Source organism: Adiantum capillus-veneris, chromosome 19 (assembly GCF_014529385.1).
Source record: "Adiantum capillus-veneris isolate H3 chromosome 19, ASM1452938v2, whole genome shotgun sequence".
In the NCBI taxonomy this organism is placed as follows: domain Eukaryota; kingdom Viridiplantae; phylum Streptophyta; class Polypodiopsida; order Polypodiales; family Pteridaceae; genus Adiantum; species Adiantum capillus-veneris.
The window spans coordinates 124,579,096-124,596,465 of NC_140949.1; the positions used below are offsets into that span (position 1 = coordinate 124,579,096).

General features: G+C 42.2%; 1 protein-coding gene across 1 annotated transcript; it reads right to left on the reverse strand.

Moving 5' to 3' along the window:
- Window positions 1–307: 307 nt before the first annotated feature.
- LOC147434804 (protein NRT1/ PTR FAMILY 6.2-like) lies at window positions 308–14,310 on the reverse strand. The gene is made up of 4 exons (XM_086491218.1): window positions 13,563–14,310; window positions 12,987–13,204; window positions 12,397–12,905; window positions 308–1,284 (listed from the first exon to the last, which is right to left on the reverse strand). Exons 1-4 carry the CDS (start codon window positions 13,693–13,695, stop codon window positions 381–383), a joined length of 1,764 nt encoding a protein of 587 aa, XP_086347344.1. The 5' UTR covers window positions 13,696–14,310; the 3' UTR covers window positions 308–380.
- Between the last annotated feature and the right edge of the window lie 3,060 nt (window positions 14,311–17,370).

Below are 17,370 nucleotides of genomic sequence, written 5' to 3' on the forward strand. Positions count from 1 at the left end.
TACTCACAAAGTTACAAAGAGCCCTAGCATATCCTTTGCACGTGGTTTTCCAGGAAAACATACATCAGACGGGGTGACCATCCTGACTAGCCATATTCTTTAACTTGCAAGTCTTACTACAATGTATTCTCCCTAGATTCCCTTTAACGTAAGCACCTCAAAATCGTGTGACACCTACTCACACTTTGTTCTAGAATCATGAAGAAGGACGGAATGCATGACTCTTGTATTATTTGGATGAATATTATCCTTTGCTCACAACCTCTCTCTCTCAATTTTTTTCTTCGACACACTATCTTCCAAATATTATGTGGGGACTCTTTAAATTATAACAATTATTTAGTGGAGAAAATATCTTAAATGTACAAGGTCAGCGACCCTTAATTTATGGTCTTTATGTTCTGTACAATTTTCTCATCACTTGGTAAAGCATGAGCATCACTCATGTCCTCTCCTAAGTGGTGGTATTTGTGGCAATAGGCACATAAGAGATAGGCCAAAAAACTGAGAAAGCTCAGAATGGCAAGAAACCAATAGAAATAATCAAGTCTTCCATCATCTAGGTTATTTGTTAGCCAGCCATTATAAGAACCATGCCTTGTCCATCTGTTGACACAACTAACTAGTGCACTACTAAGAAAAAAACCAAGTGAAATAGTGCTTAGGCATAAACCTGTACTCAAGCTTCTCATTCCAATGGGAGACTCTCTATAGAAAAAGTCTATTTGTCCAACATATGCAAAGGCCTCTCCTATACCTATCAATCCAAATTGAGGAGCAAGATAGAAGATGCTCATTGGAAGCCTTTCAGTGAGTTTCCTTGCCATTTTGAAACCATGAGCTACTTTGAGTCTTCTCCTCTCTACGAATGCTGCCACAACCATTGAAAAGGCAGAAATTAGTAAGCCGATCGCTATACGTTGTAAACTTGTTATGCCATAATCATTGCCTCGCCATTTCCGTGCAAGAGGTATCAGCACTTGATCATACAACGGTATCATGAAGAACATGCCCAATTGCAAAAACACTGGGAATGAAGCTGGAGGTATCTCAAAGTTTTTCCCTAATCGTCTGTCCAAGGTAGCACCTTGCTCAATGGAGAAAGTAAGTGATTGTCCATTAGCTGTCCAGAATACAATCGTAGTTGCAAGAATGGGAAACAGTCGTATAAGCATCTTTACGTCTTTGACCTTCTCCATGGAGCAATATTTCCATGGACTCTGATCTAGAGCCCATGTTTTGTTGCTAGATAAGGGGGGTGCAAGTGCAGCTTTGTTAAGAAACCTGTGAGCAAATTAACAAAAGGTTTTAGCTTCCATTCAATCACTCTTTATAATCAAGATTTCACATTTTGATAAGAAGCTTGACACATGTTCATGCATTGAGCTAAAGGTCACATGTTTGATGGCTCACATTCCCATTTTGATACAAAAAGTTGAAAAAGAAGTCATAGGGACCTTTAAATGCAAGTACTCACTACAAACTAAAAAAGAGGCACTCAAAAATTTGTATGCCTTTCTCCCTTCTCCTTTGATCCTTTGAGGCTTGTTTTAACATGAGATGTATATCTCATCAGATGCATTTAGTAGGGTTTTCTTACACACCATGGAGGCTTTTATGGAAATAAAGAATATGTGAACATTTTCAAAATGTAGTGCGATTCAAGTTTTTTTAAAAAAACCAAGTACGCGCTGTGAATTAATTAGAAGAGTCCAAAAGCATTACATTTGGGTGCCCAAGGAAGGGGCAGAAAGATAGAACATACATTGGTACAAAAACTGATGGTCCTCCACGAGGGCTCATCATATATAATAATTCAAAGACCTACAAGTTTGAGTGATTTAATGAGTGTATATTATTTATGTGAGAAACCTAGGAAGATATTTAATGTACTAGCTTGTCAGTCACAACAATAATTGGTGACATGCATACCCACAATATTATATCACACACGATCTTTAATGAAGCTTGAGAGGACGGGTAGAGTTTTGCACGGGTGAGGAGGGACAACCCACAAAAGGCCAATGGCATTGACTTCCCCGTCCCTTGGTTGACCCTGCATTGGTAGGCTGATGCACTAACCACGCTCTAGCATGGGTTTAATTGTCCAACACTCCAATTTGCACCATGATAAAGTGAACATGCGCAGACAAAAGTAAACTTGGCAAATAAAAAATTTAGACATTATCTTAAAGATAATATCTTCTTTTTTTCGACACACCAGATGGTCCATCGGGAGAGGTGCTTATCCTTCCAAATATTAGCCATGTTACATGGTCAGGCAAGGGCCGCGTACCATTAGGAAAGAGCCACCTTTAGGTATCACCATGGCCACCTAATTGATGCACCACGTGCTGGGAATGACCGAGAGAGTAGCAATCAGCTAAGAACCTCCTCCTCGGGTGACCCACCCCATGAGGAGGATGCTCTCGAGCAACGTGAACACCAAGTGAGCACAAGGTGTCCATCTAGAGTGTGACGGAATGGGAAATTTGAACACATGACCCATGACATCTATAATGAAGGGAGGGATTCTGGGCCCCTTTCTCTGCCACGTGTTGAGTGCTCCTTCATCCGGCCAACCTCAGGCCAATGTTCCGTGCAACTGTTCGCGTTGTGAGAGAGAGAGAGAGAGAGAGAGAAAGACAGAGGGGCGGGCCCGTTGGTCATACTAGTATATATTACGATTGAATCATTATAGAGATGTTATGAACAATAATATTAAGGAAACGAAAAGTCTAGAGGAGATTAATTTAACACTCACTGTCTTTTGAGTTTGAAAGAAAAAAACTAAAAGTCGAGATGAGTTTTTTTTAAAACCTAGACGAGGGCCTTATCACTTGGCATTATGCATCACGTAAATGGTTCATCATGCACTCATCAGGTGTATAGCACTCACACACATAAGATTTCTTCTAGCTTACAGTAAATCCTAATGGTCCACTCACACGAGCATCCTTGGAGGTTTGTATGTACAACAAATACAACTCCTCTTTCCTGTGTGTGCGCGCGCACGTGTGTGTGTGTGTGTGTGTGTGTGTCAGAGAGAGAGAGAGAGAGAGAGAGAGAGAGAGCTTTGTGAAGAGACCCATGGGCTTGCCAAGAATTGGGAAGTCGAGCGAGTGCTATCATTAAGTGTGTTGCTTCGCCCAAGGGGCAATTTTTGTGCTTGATGATTTGTGAGCAAATCCCAACTGCACCTCTTCGATAAGAGGGGTTTTAAAATTCAAAAATTTTAAACAATGTAACAGAGATACATTAAAATAAGGAGGTTTTATATTCAAATTTGAAAAAATTCTTAACATAAAAGGTCATTTTATTCATTCAGACATGTTAAAATAAGAAGGATTTTTTAAATTTCCTATGAACGCACATTATATAAGGAGGTACTGAATGGTGAACCCCCCGAGGAGATGAGTTTATCATTATCATTATTTACAAATTAGTATAGCCCAATCATCATAAAATGGCCGTCGTGGTTTCTAATGTTTGTTGGCCTATACACCTAGATATTGGTTATCATACTCCCTATATGGCTACTCCGATACTTCACTACAAGAGGCTATTCATATTAGCGACGCTCACACAGCGACGCTCAATTTTTTTTTTCCCGGCGTCGCTATGAGTGTCGCAAATTTACAACGCTCATAGCGACACCGGCTGGGCTAAAAAAAATAACAGAGAGCGCCCAAAAACTCAGATCTCAGATCTGAGTTTTTCGGCGCCCTCAAGCAAGGAGCAGGTAACGCTCTCCCTCTCTCTCTTTCTTCTCCACACACACACACACACACACACACACACACACACACACACACGAGGAGAGGAAGGAGAGCCAGGTATGCTCCTTCCCTCTCCTCACTCTCATGTTCCCTTCCCCTCTTTCTCTCTCTCTCTCTCTCTCTCTCTCTCACACACACACACACACACACACACATAGTGTTTTTGAGAGAGAGAGAGAGAGAGAGAGAGAGAGAGAGAGAGAGAGAGAGAGAAAGAGTACAAACATAAACAAAAACGCACACACACATACATAAACAAAGAATGCACAAACACATTGAGAGAGGAAAAGAGAGAGAGAGCATGCATAAACAAAAAACGCACACATTGAGAGAGGAAAAGAGAGAGAGAACATGCATAAACAAAAAACACACACATTGAGAGAGGAAAAGAGAGAGAAAACATGCATAAACAAAAAAACGCACACACATTGAGAGAGAAAGAGAGAGAAACTAATTTAACGTCGTAAGAAACTAATTAAAATTAAAAGACCTAAAGATCTAGCCGACGAGGAGTTGAACTCAAGACCTATTATTCAAGAGGGAAATGGCATAACCAATCTATCATACTTGGCATGGGTGATAGAAAGGTTATACCATTTATCTCTTTTTATTGGCACACACATCCACACACGCGCACACACACAAGAAGAAGAGAGTTATAACGTCGTAGGAAACTATCCTAAAAGACGTTAAAGATTAGGTTAGATGTAGACTTACGTTAAATTAGATTTAGGTTTATTTAAGTTAAATTAGATTAGATTTAGGTTTATTTTTAGTTAGATTTACGTTTATTTACGCTAGATTTAGATTTATGTTATATTAGATTAGATTTAGGTCTCCATAGACTGCGATGCCTGCATGAAGCGGGTGAAGAAAGCCCTCAATGGAATATAGGGTATTGCTGCCTTCACTCATGGTGGGCTCCGTCGATCCAAAAGTACTGGTGAAATGTCTTCAGAAGATAGGGAAGAAGGTGGATCTTCAGGGCGGCAAGAGTCACTACATCCCCGACAATGACCATCTAGACAACCTCTAGTCATTCAACAACAACTTCAAAGTTAGTAACAAGAGCAAGAACGGTCCAAAGGGCCAATTGCTGTCGTCAGATGTGGATGGAGATGAGGCAACGTCACCGCCGGAAGTTAACTCTCACATCTTTAGTGATGAGAATGCCAACTCTTGCCGAGTTATGTGAAAAATTATGTGTTAAATCAGTTTTAAGGTTCTTATAATCCCTGTTAGTTTAGTTCTTTGTTTTTAATATAACATAATTTACGTTAGATTTAGATTTATGTTATATTAGATTAGACTTAGGTTTATTTAGGTTTACCCACACACACACACACACACACACACACAAGAAGAAGAGAGTTTTAACGTCGTAGGAAACTATCCCAAAAGACGTTAAAGATTAGGTTAGATGTAGACTTACGTTAAATTAGATTTAGGTTTATTTTTAGTTAGATTTACGTTTATTAAGATTTACACTTATTTACGTTAGATCAAGTCCACGCAAGAATTACTTACGGTTTAGGGTTTAGAGTTAGACGAACAGTGAAAAGATCTACTGTGAAAAGATGTTAAGATGCTGTGAAGTGCTACAGCTAGAGAAGAGGCAAAGGGGTTTTGTCCACTACATGCAGTATCATGTAGACGTGGGTCTGTAGATTTCTTGTACCCACAAATATAGGTATTGACCAATAAAGACGAGATTATAACCCGGTGGTTCTGATCTCCGTGCACCTCTAGACCGAGGTGTGCGGGGATTGGACATGACTAGAGAATGTGCGGTAGAGAGAGAGAGAGAGAGAGAGAGAGAGAGAGAGAGAGAGAGAGAGAGAGAGAGAGAGAGAGATAAGACGAAGAATGCCAATAGAATATTAAATTTGTTGTCCAGGTTATAAGATTTTTATCCTCATTATGAGTAGTGACGAGGATGTGGGACCGTCCAACTGAAACACCTATCTCTCAACGAGGGTCGTATGTCCTTGTAATCAATGCAAGCAGGCTGTGCGACGGACAAGACGTGTTTCTTTGCAGCACGTTCGCGAATTTGGCGAGTTCGATCCATCTATTATAGATCGAGTTGTTGCCAATTATAACTCGTCGGACTCTGACGCTGGCCAACAAGCAGCAATCTTGCAACCCAATAGACGTGTTCGCAGGTGCTTTGGTCAAGCAGCATATGTGAGGCCACAAGATGTAGCCTCTGACAGCTCGGGGGATGATCATGCAGAGCACATTCCCAACGAGGCAATGTTTGAGCCCGAGATTGATGAAATGATCGAGACGATCATGGATTCAGAAAGGCTTATCTATGATGATATGAAAAGTGAAGCCGATACGCCATTGTATAATGGAGCACGTATGTCTAGATTGAAAGCACTCCTGGTTCTTCTCAACATGCAGGCAAAGTTTGGATGGAGTGACACTAGCGTCACAGCGCTTTTCAGGTGATCTATTACAATTAGTTTACTTTAATAAAACTCTAAATGTATAATGATCTGATAGATTTTTACACGACTGTATCGTATTTTTATGTTGTGTAGATTGCTTAAAGAGCACATACTACCAGCTGACAATGTGATGCCAGATTCTCGAGATGAAGCAAGAAAGATTTTGCGAAACTTGGGGATGGATTACAATTCTATCCACGCTTGTCCTAATGTCTGCATTCTTTTCAGAGGGGAATACATAGACATGGAGAAGTGTCCGAAATGTGATTCCGAAAGATATCGAGTAGATCTCCACGGGACAAAAATTCCACAAAAGGTTTTGCGACATTTTCCTCTGCTTCCTCGCATCAAGGATTTCTTCGAATGTAAGTTAATGGCCGCCCTAGCATCATGGCATGAGGAGAATAAATCCTCGGATGGTGTGCTACGAATTCCTGCAGATTGCGCAGCCTGGAAACATATAGATGGAACATGGTCGGATTTTGCCAGGGAAGCTCGAAATTTGCGCTTAGGCCTGGCTATGGATGGCATAAATCCATTTGGTCAAAGATCAACATCTTACAGTGTATGGCCCGTTGTCATCGTCAACTACAACATTCCCCCGTGGTTGACTACGAAGAAGGGGCACCTATGGCTAAGCTTGATTGTGCCAGGGCGATATAAAGTGGAGAATATGGATGTGTATCTTCGTCCACTATTGGAAGAGCTACAACAATTGTGGATTGGCATAGAGGTGGTGGATATGAGCCGACACACAGGACGACGGAATGCTTTGATCAGAGGCATTCTAATGTGGACCATGCATGACTATCCCGGGCTATTAGAATGCTCAGGTGATCTATTGACACTCCTCACTCAGACACTGTAAATCTTGTTTTTTTCCATATTTGATCTATTATCATGTGTATACATGCAGGGCTTCAAACAAGCGGATACAAAGCATGTGTCACATGTGGACCTAGACTGAATGCACGTAGGGCGCCCTCACTGAAGAAGCAAATCTACGAAGGTCATCAAGCGTATCTTCCAGAGAATCATGTGTTACGCGATGGCTTTTTGGGAAGAGAGCCACCAAGGATGTCTGCACAAGCATGGTTAGAGCAGAAGGAGATGTGCGATGACGGATTGCCTCCAGGGATGAAGAGACTATCTCTATGGTACGAGTTACCATACTGGCCCCGACTCATGATCAATCACTTGCTCGATCCAATGCACATATTCAAGAATGTGGGTAATCTACTATGGGACCATCTGACCGGCAAGAAAGATACTTTGGGAGCCAGAGTTGACCTTAGAAATGTGGATCGTATGGAGCAATATTGGCCGCAAACAGCGTCTGATGGATCAATAAAACTCCCTAAAGCACCATGGATTTTCACAAGAGCCCAAGAACGCAAAGTAAAAGAGACCATTCGATCTTTGTGGACCCCCACTGGCGTAATGCACTCGCTCCGAACGTGTTTTACTAAAGAAGGAAAGCTTACCGGTTTGAAGTTACACGATTGGCATAAAATGTGTCAGGTACGTTCATAGTGGACTTTAATATCATTGCATAAAATGTGGACTTTAATATCATTGCTGCACATACTTTACAGTTTATTTTACCGGTTGCCATTGAGGGATGTTTGTCTCTCGACATCCGTAACACAATCTACAAACTTGCAAAGCTGGTGCAATGGATCTCACAAAAGGAGATCAACGTAGACTCCATACCATTCGCCAAACTAAATGCTGCGGAGCTTGTGTGCATGTTTGAGAAACATTTTCCTACTACCATGCTAACCATTCAGGTGCATCTTCTTGTTCACATAGTTGATGAGGTGGAAATAGCTGGCACAGTTCATTCCAGATGGATGTTCTTCTTAGAACGTTTCATAAAAACGCTTAAGGGATATGTGCGTCAAAAGGCACGTCCGGAGGGTAGCATGGCAGAAGGTTGGTTGGTATCAGAGTCCCTAGTGTACATTGGAGAGTGGCTAGACGGATTTGATAAAGACTAGCTAGTGACTTTATTTCTAAACGTTTGAACGGCCACTCATAATCTTTGTTCGTTGTAGTATAAGTCATACACAGCAGCATGGTGTAAAGGTCGACATTTTAGGGTGGAACAGATCGACAAAAAGCGTTTTACTCAAGATTGTGGAATCATGGCAAAATTTGAACAGTCTAGTCGACGACGTTTCTCTGATGCAGATCCTGTGGTGGCGGAACTCACTTACTTCGGCACGCTACAAGAGATTTTGAGGATCGATTACAGAGGATTTTTTGTCGACTTGTTCGACATGCAATGGTTCAAGATAATCATGGAGGGTCGCAACGCTACTGTGCGTAGAGGAGAGTCTGGTTTTCTTGAGGTGGATTCTACTAAGAAATGGACTGACCTAAGAGACACTTTCGTACTACCCGAGCATTGTGAACAAGTAAGTATGTAAATAGTTAACATCCCCCTTTTACAAGTTATGTGCTTGAAAGCTCTCATGTAAGTTATGTGGCTCTGGCAGGTAATATTTCATCCTACAAAGTCTACATCAAACTGGTGGTACGTCATAGAGGTAACCCCTCGTAGTGCAAGGACGTATGAAGGCTACCATGTGCCAATCACAACGACATCAATGGAGGAGATCAGAGAAGATGCTCAATCAAAAGCCGCTGCGGTGGTGCCAGACGAGCATCAAGATGCTACTACTCTATATGGGGTGCATGCAGAGGAGCTACAAAATGAAACAGAGGATATGTGTTTAAACGGAGAGCTCTATATAGATATAGGAAGTTATGCTGAGTTATGCGAGGATGAGAGAGAGATCTTTTAAAGCCACAAATATTGTATTTGAACAATTTTGCTCCGTGTTGTAAAAGCTCTGGCTCTCTAAGTACCTTCCATGGTGTATAACACTCTTTTCTACTCGCGCTCACATCTTTTGATTGAAAATTCTGAGTTTTCGACTTGCCTCTTCTATCACTCAATTCATTGCGTCATTGTATTTATATGCGTCATTACGTCATTGTATTTAATGGTCTTTGCGTCATTGTCTACTCTATTCATTCAATATTAAGTTTAAATATTCGTGTGTTTAATGCAGGTATGGATGATGAGGAGTTTATTTCTTCTTTGTCACCGCAGCAGAGACAGTGGTACGTGGAGCTTCATCGCTCTGGCGCATCATCGCGCGTTTCTACTCCATTCGCATCTCCCTCTCTTTCGGAGCATTCGGCGCGCTCCGAAGCTTTGGTGTCGACGAGACGATCTTCACACTCGTCTAGACACCGGCGCTCTAGTGGTGGCAGTGGCAGTTGTTGTGGGGATTCTGCCGCCGATGCCTCCACACCGCCTCGTGTTCGACGAGGCTCTTTACCCTCCCCTTCTTTGCCCGCCCCCACACCAGCCACAGCATCGCCATCTACGCCAGGTTTTGCGCGGCTGACTGTTCCTAGCAGCTACACACCTCTACCTACTCCGCCAGGAGCCACCCCACTCGACACTCCTCGCTTCGGGGCCCAGACGCCGGTGGAGACACCTGACGTCCGTACCCCCATCGACACGCCGCTAGAGACCCCTGTCGGGACACACAGGTTCACGCGTCACCGGCCAGAGGGCTTGCCTTACTCCGTCGACTTCAGCGGCGGCATCATCATGGATGATGACGGCAAGAAGGTGATCTCGCGCATGCGTGGTCTTTGCTCTCAGCTGTTTAGACACTACATACTAAACAAATGGAGTGAAGTACCAAGTGATTTAAAAGACAGAGTCATTAGCATACTTCATGATGAGTTTCCCGTTCCAACACGGGATCAGCGCTTCAATGAAGACCTGATGAAGATTTGAATGCGCGAATACTGCAAACACAAGCGTTCCGAAGTGCAAAAAGCAATCAAGCATGGGTGGAACAGGCCAGATTGGCTGGCCAAAGAAGATTGGAAGAATGCGAAGAAAGCAGCGCGCGAGAATCCCGACAAGTGGAAGCAACAAAAGGATGCAGCCAGAGCGCGAGTAGAGGCAGGGAGCTCGCACCACTTGGGGAGCGGTGGATGGGAATCATTTGAGGCCGATTTTGTAAGTGTTTCGCATTGCTCTTTATGTTCGATAGTTTAGGGTTTATGAGTTTTTTAATTCTAACATAATGAAATCTTTGTATGTTTTGACAGTGGTCGATGACAGGACGTGATCCCACACCGTACGAGCGCGAGTACGCAGGCAGGAAGGGCTTAAACGCCCTGATGGACATTCTCAGTTCTCGCGGCGGCATGGTTAGTATTAGGGTTTACTCTTTTCAATTTTTTGTATTGTTTTATAAATGTCGTTATATGTTTATACTTACTGAAAGCTGTCTTATTGTCTTTTTTTGCAGAATCCGACAGATACGCCGCTTGGACGCGATGAGACGTCTGACTAGACGACGTCAGTTTAGTCGTAGCTAGATAGCATTAGTTTAGGGTTTTTCATAGCTTATGTATCATGAGACGGATTTTATACGTTTTTTTTAACCATGTATATTATTACATTTGTCACCGCAGTTCATTTTGCCAATCAATTCTTTATGCCTATGATATTGTATAACAATTGTCATTATTACATTTGCCAATCAATTCATTTTGCCTATGATGTGTACAATTGTCAATTTTACGCTTGTCAATTTTGCAAACAATGCGTCTTGTGGGTGACTATTTTGGGTCTATTATCTACCCTTGCACTTTTTTTTAAAAGTGAATCAAGTACAATATGGTTGATGGGTGGCAGGGCATTCAATGCCCTGTCACCAAAAAAAATTTCTCTCGGGCGTCGCTATAACCGTCACTATTTATGGCTCTGGAGCGTCGCTATAAGCGTCGCTATAGACTTCTGTGTAAACGTCCCTATAACCATCGCTATGAACGTCTCTATATAACGACGCATATAGCGAGCGTCTCTATATAACGACGCATATAGCGACGCTCTCGTAGCGACGCTATTAGCGACGGTTTTAGCGACGCCGGAGGTTATAAAAACCCAATGTATTTCCGTCGCTAACAACGTCATAAGAGCACACAACCTCTTGTAGTGCTCGCTTACATTCAAGTAGAAGCTCTTGTATACACCAATAAAGAAGAGTCTTCATAAACTTACCCAAAGTCTGAGTTAAGCAATATTCAAAGGAATATTTTTAACAATAATGAAAGCATTTGCAATTTAATCACACAAAAAAAGCTAGTGAATCTAAAACTGTCATGGCCTAGTCATAGCAATGGTATTTCCTCCCATTGGTTAAAGGCTGTAATATAAGTCCTTTTGTCACATAGTTGCTTTGCATCATGTGTCTCAGATCATGTCAACAAAGTTGGGCATTGGAGGATTATTAATATGGTTTAGGAAGTTGACACAGTGAGCGTCATCTAAGGATATGCTCGCGGCCCAGCATTGTCCTTAAATAAAGGCATTTGAATTTGTGTGGTCTTCTTGTAGGCAGTCTAGCTAACAAATATGTAGAGATTACCTTCATTTGTGATTGACTTACATGGCTCACCTCGTTTAGGGTCTTTGTTCAAGCCGCCTAACATCTGTTAACCTAAATAGGAAATACTCACAATGGGTATGTCCAAAGACCATAGACAAAGTGTACACTAGAGCCAATACCCTGACCCACCCAATTGCCTGGGGTCTGTTGTCATACCATGACTGACATTATTAAGACGACCACAATAACAAGCTTGATTGGGTCCATGGTGAACAACTCTTTCTTAAATAAGAGGCCTTGAATTCAAGACTCATTGGATAGATCTTTTGAGGTCTTTTGGGATTGTTCCTAGAATGTGTAAACTTCTCTCTCTCTCTCTCTCTCTCTCTCTCTCTCTCACACACACACACAAACAAGTAATTTATGAAATGTGTGTGTGTGTGGGTGTGTGTTTGTGCTAATAAAAAGACAAAAACGATATAACTTTTTTATCACCCAAGTGTGATAGATGGGTTACTCCATTTCCCTCTTGAATAACAGGTCTTGAGGTCAACTCTTCTCGTCGGATATATTTTTGGGGTCTCTTGGGATAGTTTCCTACGACGTTAAAATTCTCTCTCTCCCCCCCCCCCTCCCGCCAAAAAAAAGAAAAAAAAAAGAGACAAGATGGTTCCAAAGAAAACAAAAACACACACACACACACACGAATTATGAAAGGAATGTCCGACTTACGAGAAATCCCGGGAGGAAGAAGGGGGAGACGAGGGGAGGTGACGGTTGCGGAAGGCAGCGACGAGGACGTGGGCGATGAGGGTGAAGGCGCTGCCAGAGGGGGGTTTGGAGCGAAAGAGAGGGGAGCCCGCCAGTAGCAGCAGCAGTCCGACGCCCATGCAGGCCGCAGAGGCGCCATAGCCCACCGAGCGGCCCGCATGGTCCTGGAGGTAGACAAGCAGCGTGACGGCCAGCACACCGCCGCCAGACACGCTGGTCCCGAACCAATTGAAGTAGGACTGCATCTCCCTGCTACCCTCGTCTTGGAACTGGTCCGCACCGAGCCCCGACACGCTGGACTTGGTTCCTCCGGCCCCACACGCGATCATGGCCAGCGCCATGTACAGCACTCCCAGCTGCCTCCCGCTTGCTTCCTTGCAAATATAGTTTCCCCTTAATGCCTGCGACGTATCGCAGGCATCCGGCTTCCATCCCCGCAGCATCGACGTCAGCGTTATGAGCACCATTCCCTGTTAAACCCACACACCCACACTTCATCATCATCATCCACCATTTGCAGTCCTTGAACCTTAAGAGGGAGTAGAGCTTACAAGAAATTGGATGAAGCATCCAAGGACTGTCGTCCAATATCTGCCAAGACAGGTATCCGCAATGAAGCCCCCAACAAGGCACGTCAAGTAAGAGGCTCCCATGAAGTTGGTCACAATGTTGGCTGACCTTGGGATGGGGAGATGCATGTGGTCATGCAAATAAGTGACCAAGTTCAAGCCAATACCAAAGAATGCCAGCCTTTCACAGAACTCCATAGCTGCCATACATGCACACAGATATATTAGAGTCTCTCTCTCTCTCTCTCTCTCTCTCTCTCTCCCGCCACAAGAAGTTTTGGACAGATTCTCACAATAATTCACTTCAACATCATGAGCTTCTCGGAGGGAAGTACCGCATACCTAGCTAGGTACGATTGAGGGCAGGGGACCGCCGGGCCGGCGGTCCCCTACCCCCAATCATACCTAGCTAGGTATGCGGTGCCTCTCTCGCAAAAGCTCATGATGTTATGCATTGTATGAAAAACACTGAAAAAGACTCCATTTTCCTACATGAGAACATTTCTAAATCTTCTTGTGCTCTCTCTCTCTCTCTCTCAAACACACCCATCCACCCACCTAAGATTAGGCCAGCTGCCCTCCAACCACCAATAGGTTGCTGCCTCCTCTCACTCGATTGGCCGGACTCGTCTGCTTCTTGAGTACCTGCAACTCCATTTGCACTTTGCTGCTTATCTGCGCTCAAGCTCATCTCGTAACTCTAGCGACAAGGGAAGTGGCTAATGAGTTTATGTCTAGAGATGTAAGTAATGTGTGTTAGTGATCAATAGCTAGCTTGATAAGTAACTTGGGTTAATTAGTCCATGAGTACAGTAACATTAACATTAAAAACACCCATAATTCACCAAAGGGGTTGCTAATACAAGCCCATCATAGAAGCTCCTTCCAATAGTATAGATATCAAAGAATACTACTGAATTTTGCAGAGCTAAGTTCCATCCCCTTCTTCAGAGATTGCCCTCTTGGATTTTTCTTTATGCTGTTCTTTATGCTGTCTACCTTGCTTCCTTTTATAAATGAAGGATTTCTAAAGGTCAAACTTTCTATAGTTTCAATGGACAATATGGCCACTACTGTGAACTCCTTTTACTTGCAAACAATTGCTTCTAAACCCATAATATATAGCCATAATCATGCTATCAACCCACCTCTGACCATTGCATGCCTCAGTTCTACCTTGAATTATTGAATCTCTTGTAGCCAATTGACTATAGACATATACTACTAGCACACAATCAACTTTTCTAAAACAATCCTAAAGGCCTATTATTCAAGGAAACAATCATAAAGGCCTATTGAAGGAGTATGCTCATGAGTGATCAAACTAAGACTCTCTTGGAAAAATTCTCTGTTTTTCTTTGGTTTGTCTATTCCTTTTCTCCTTTTCTCGAAAAGGAAAGGAAAAGACAGAAAACCCAAGAGATTATAAAGGAAAGGCATATCCAATTATTATGCTTAAGCCCACTAGTGCTTTTGAGGTGGAAGCAACTGCGCTCTCTCCGTGACATGTGTCGATGGACTACCAATTTGGTGGGGGCTTTCTTTCCATAGAAAAACCCCACTATCTTTTGGATAATGAAATCCACCATCCATGCCAACATTTTTTTATAATTCTTTGGAAACATAAAGTGATTTGGATCAATGTTTCTCCTTTCAATGGACATAAAAAAACCGAGACAAAAAGAGGTACTTCTTATCTATGGTGAATTGACATGTTGTAGCGCAAGCATGTCATCAAGAACTTTGTAGGTGTTCATACTAAAGCCAAAGCCATCGATTGCTCACAAAAAATCGTTCGGAGAGTCGATCCAACTTCCAAAAGCAATGTCATATTATACCTAGATACACACATAGACACACACGCGCGCGCACACACAAAGAGAGAGAGAGAGAGTTTTAGTTAGTTAGTTTGTGCTCTCATGCGTGCAAGTGACATTAATATGTGTATTTTGCGGTTAAATTTCGAGCGCTAGTGCCCTATGTGGCACTAGCAATCGCCGTTGATCTAAAAAATGCTGAGCTTTTCAAAGGCAGTGGCTGCTGCCACATAGGCAGCAACGCTCGAAATTTATCATCGCCCATATGTGTATACATGTGTCCGAGGATTTATCCCTGTGTGTTTTGTTTGATGCTAATGAGGTGTTTCCATTGTCATGAGTGTGGGTGCTTATGCTCATGTCTATGAGATTCTCAAAATCTACTTTGTTTAACATACCCCATAATCTAAGCATTCATCCGTTTAATTCTCTTTGTCAACCCCCAATGAAACCCAAAAAGCTAATCTCTATTCCTTCCCTTTAGTATGGGCCCATTTGACAAATCGACAAAGCAATCTTTCAAAGCTAAGATTCCTTCCTTACAGGCACCTTTGAAAAGTATCACGAGCCTTAAACGTGATGATTTGAATGAAACAATATATATTGACTTGATTTTAGTTTGTAACTGAATCAATTAAGTGATAATTTTGATTCCTGAGTTCAATGAACAAGGAATAACTTGAGGGGCTCCTCCACTCCATGGGTGCAACTACCCCACAAGGACACACTTTTAAGAGATTTCTTTGCTTGTAAGAATCATCCAACAGGATTTAGCAATGTACCCTACTACATCTAACATGTAGTAGGGTAGAGGAGCTAGCTTAGAGACGCTCAAATTGTATATGCCAATTTAAAGAAATTCAAATCTTCTTAGTTCAATCTCCTTTGATACTCCATGTCTTTGAATCAAAATCATGTCGAAAGATAGATGATGTGAAACTCTTTGAGTACAAAGTGTATGTATATCTCATCAAGTATGCAAATAATAGACAAGATACGATGATTTTTTTCAAACCTTGTTTCTATTTTGGGGCCCGTCCTTTTAATGGCTCCTCTACCCTAGAAATTAGCAAACTAAACAAAGGTTGAGCATGAAGGGAGGAGCTTAGCAACTTTGCACTAGTAACACGTGCTTAGTAGACACTAAGGTTGAAGCAAAATATTGTCACTAGTTTCAATCTCCACACTTGGATTCTTTAGCATATAATTTGTGTTGCCTAAGAAGATCAAACCCTAGTTCATATGATGTAAGTGCTCTTCCTTAGATGCACTATATGCTAGGATTTCATCAAGAAAAACAATGAAAAACTTACCCAGCTATGGTTTCAAGACACTATCCATGAATGTCATGAAAGAAGTTGACACGTTGGTTAAACAAAAAATTCATAATGTCAAAATTATGTTTCAAAAGCAGTTTTAGGTATATCAACCAAGCTTGATTCTTACTTGATACTCTGACCTACATATCTATTTTTGTAAAAATACGGGCATGTGCGAGTTTATGAAACAACTCATCCATCCGTGGCAACATATATTTATTCTTGATAGCTGTGTTCAAACCACGATAATCTATGCACATGCACATAATACCATTCTTTTTCTTCACCAATAGAATGGGATGCATCAAGTGTTAATTGAGAGGGTTGGACAGCCCACCTAAATAGGAGTTATCTACACCAAGAATAGTATTTTGTACATATAGTAGGGTTTTTTTGTTTTGCTCATAGTGTTTCCTAGTTTTGTAGTTTCCAAAGCTTGATAAATATGTTTTTGGTTGGACATAAATGTTCAGCAAGGGGGTTTCGCAATGATGGTGCAACTAAAGTTGGTTAATGCTATAAAGTGTGCAAATCAGAGGTATGTGTGCTTATGGGTATATGTTGAGGAGAGTCAAGGCAGGCAAAGGGTAGTAGGTGTATATGCTTTATAAAGTTTTTTGGGCCAAGGTACCTTGCTGAGGTACCTAACAAAGGTGGCTTTTCAAAGTGTTCAAAGTGAAAAATTGGAAGTCCCATAGGCGGTCCTTGAAGTGCTCCCTGAGTTGTTCCAAACGGCTCATCAATCAAAGCTACAAAGTGCAAGTTATGGCGGCTTGAAGGTAAAAGAGGTTTGCATATCCCATCGGGTTGGACCGTTGCAGATGGTTGGTCAAAGAAAATGTGAGTGCATGGTCCTAATATGATTGACTTATGGTGCATGTTTTTCTTTTTGGATTGGAAATCTCAATTCAAATGGCCAAGTTATCGGCAATTAAAGTTTTACAGGGGGCTAGGTTTGAGCCAGTTTGGTTGCATCGGTAAGCATGCCATCGAGGATTTTTTTGAGCTTTCTAGGGTTTGCAGAGGTAGTGTAAAACATGTGAAGCCTATGGGAAGTGAAAACTCATCAATTGGAGTTGTGGGCACCGAGATACACCTAGTCAAAGTTGGGAGCAGTTGTCCAAGAGATAGGACCAGATAATTTTTTGCCAAGTTGGGGCACCTCGTTCGGGGTCTCAATGAGGTCGACATGCGGTGATAGTCAGGCAAGTCATAGCAAAGAGTCCAAGC

What these genes read in the sequence shown, in the direction of transcription:
- LOC147434804 (XM_086491218.1), bottom strand. Translation starts at nt 13,695, where the DNA reads ATGAGCTTGAGCGCAGATAAGCAGCAAAGTGCAAATGGAGTTGCAGGT. An exon ending in GATGCTTCATCCAATTTCTT is followed by an intron (nt 12,906 to 12,986) that starts GTAAGCTCTACT and finishes TGGGTTTAACAG; the next exon opens with GGAATGGTGCTCATAACGCT. An exon ending in TCTTCCTCCCGGGATTTCTC is followed by an intron (nt 1,285 to 12,396) that starts GTAAGTCGGACA and finishes ATTTGCTCACAG; the next exon opens with GTTTCTTAACAAAGCTGCAC.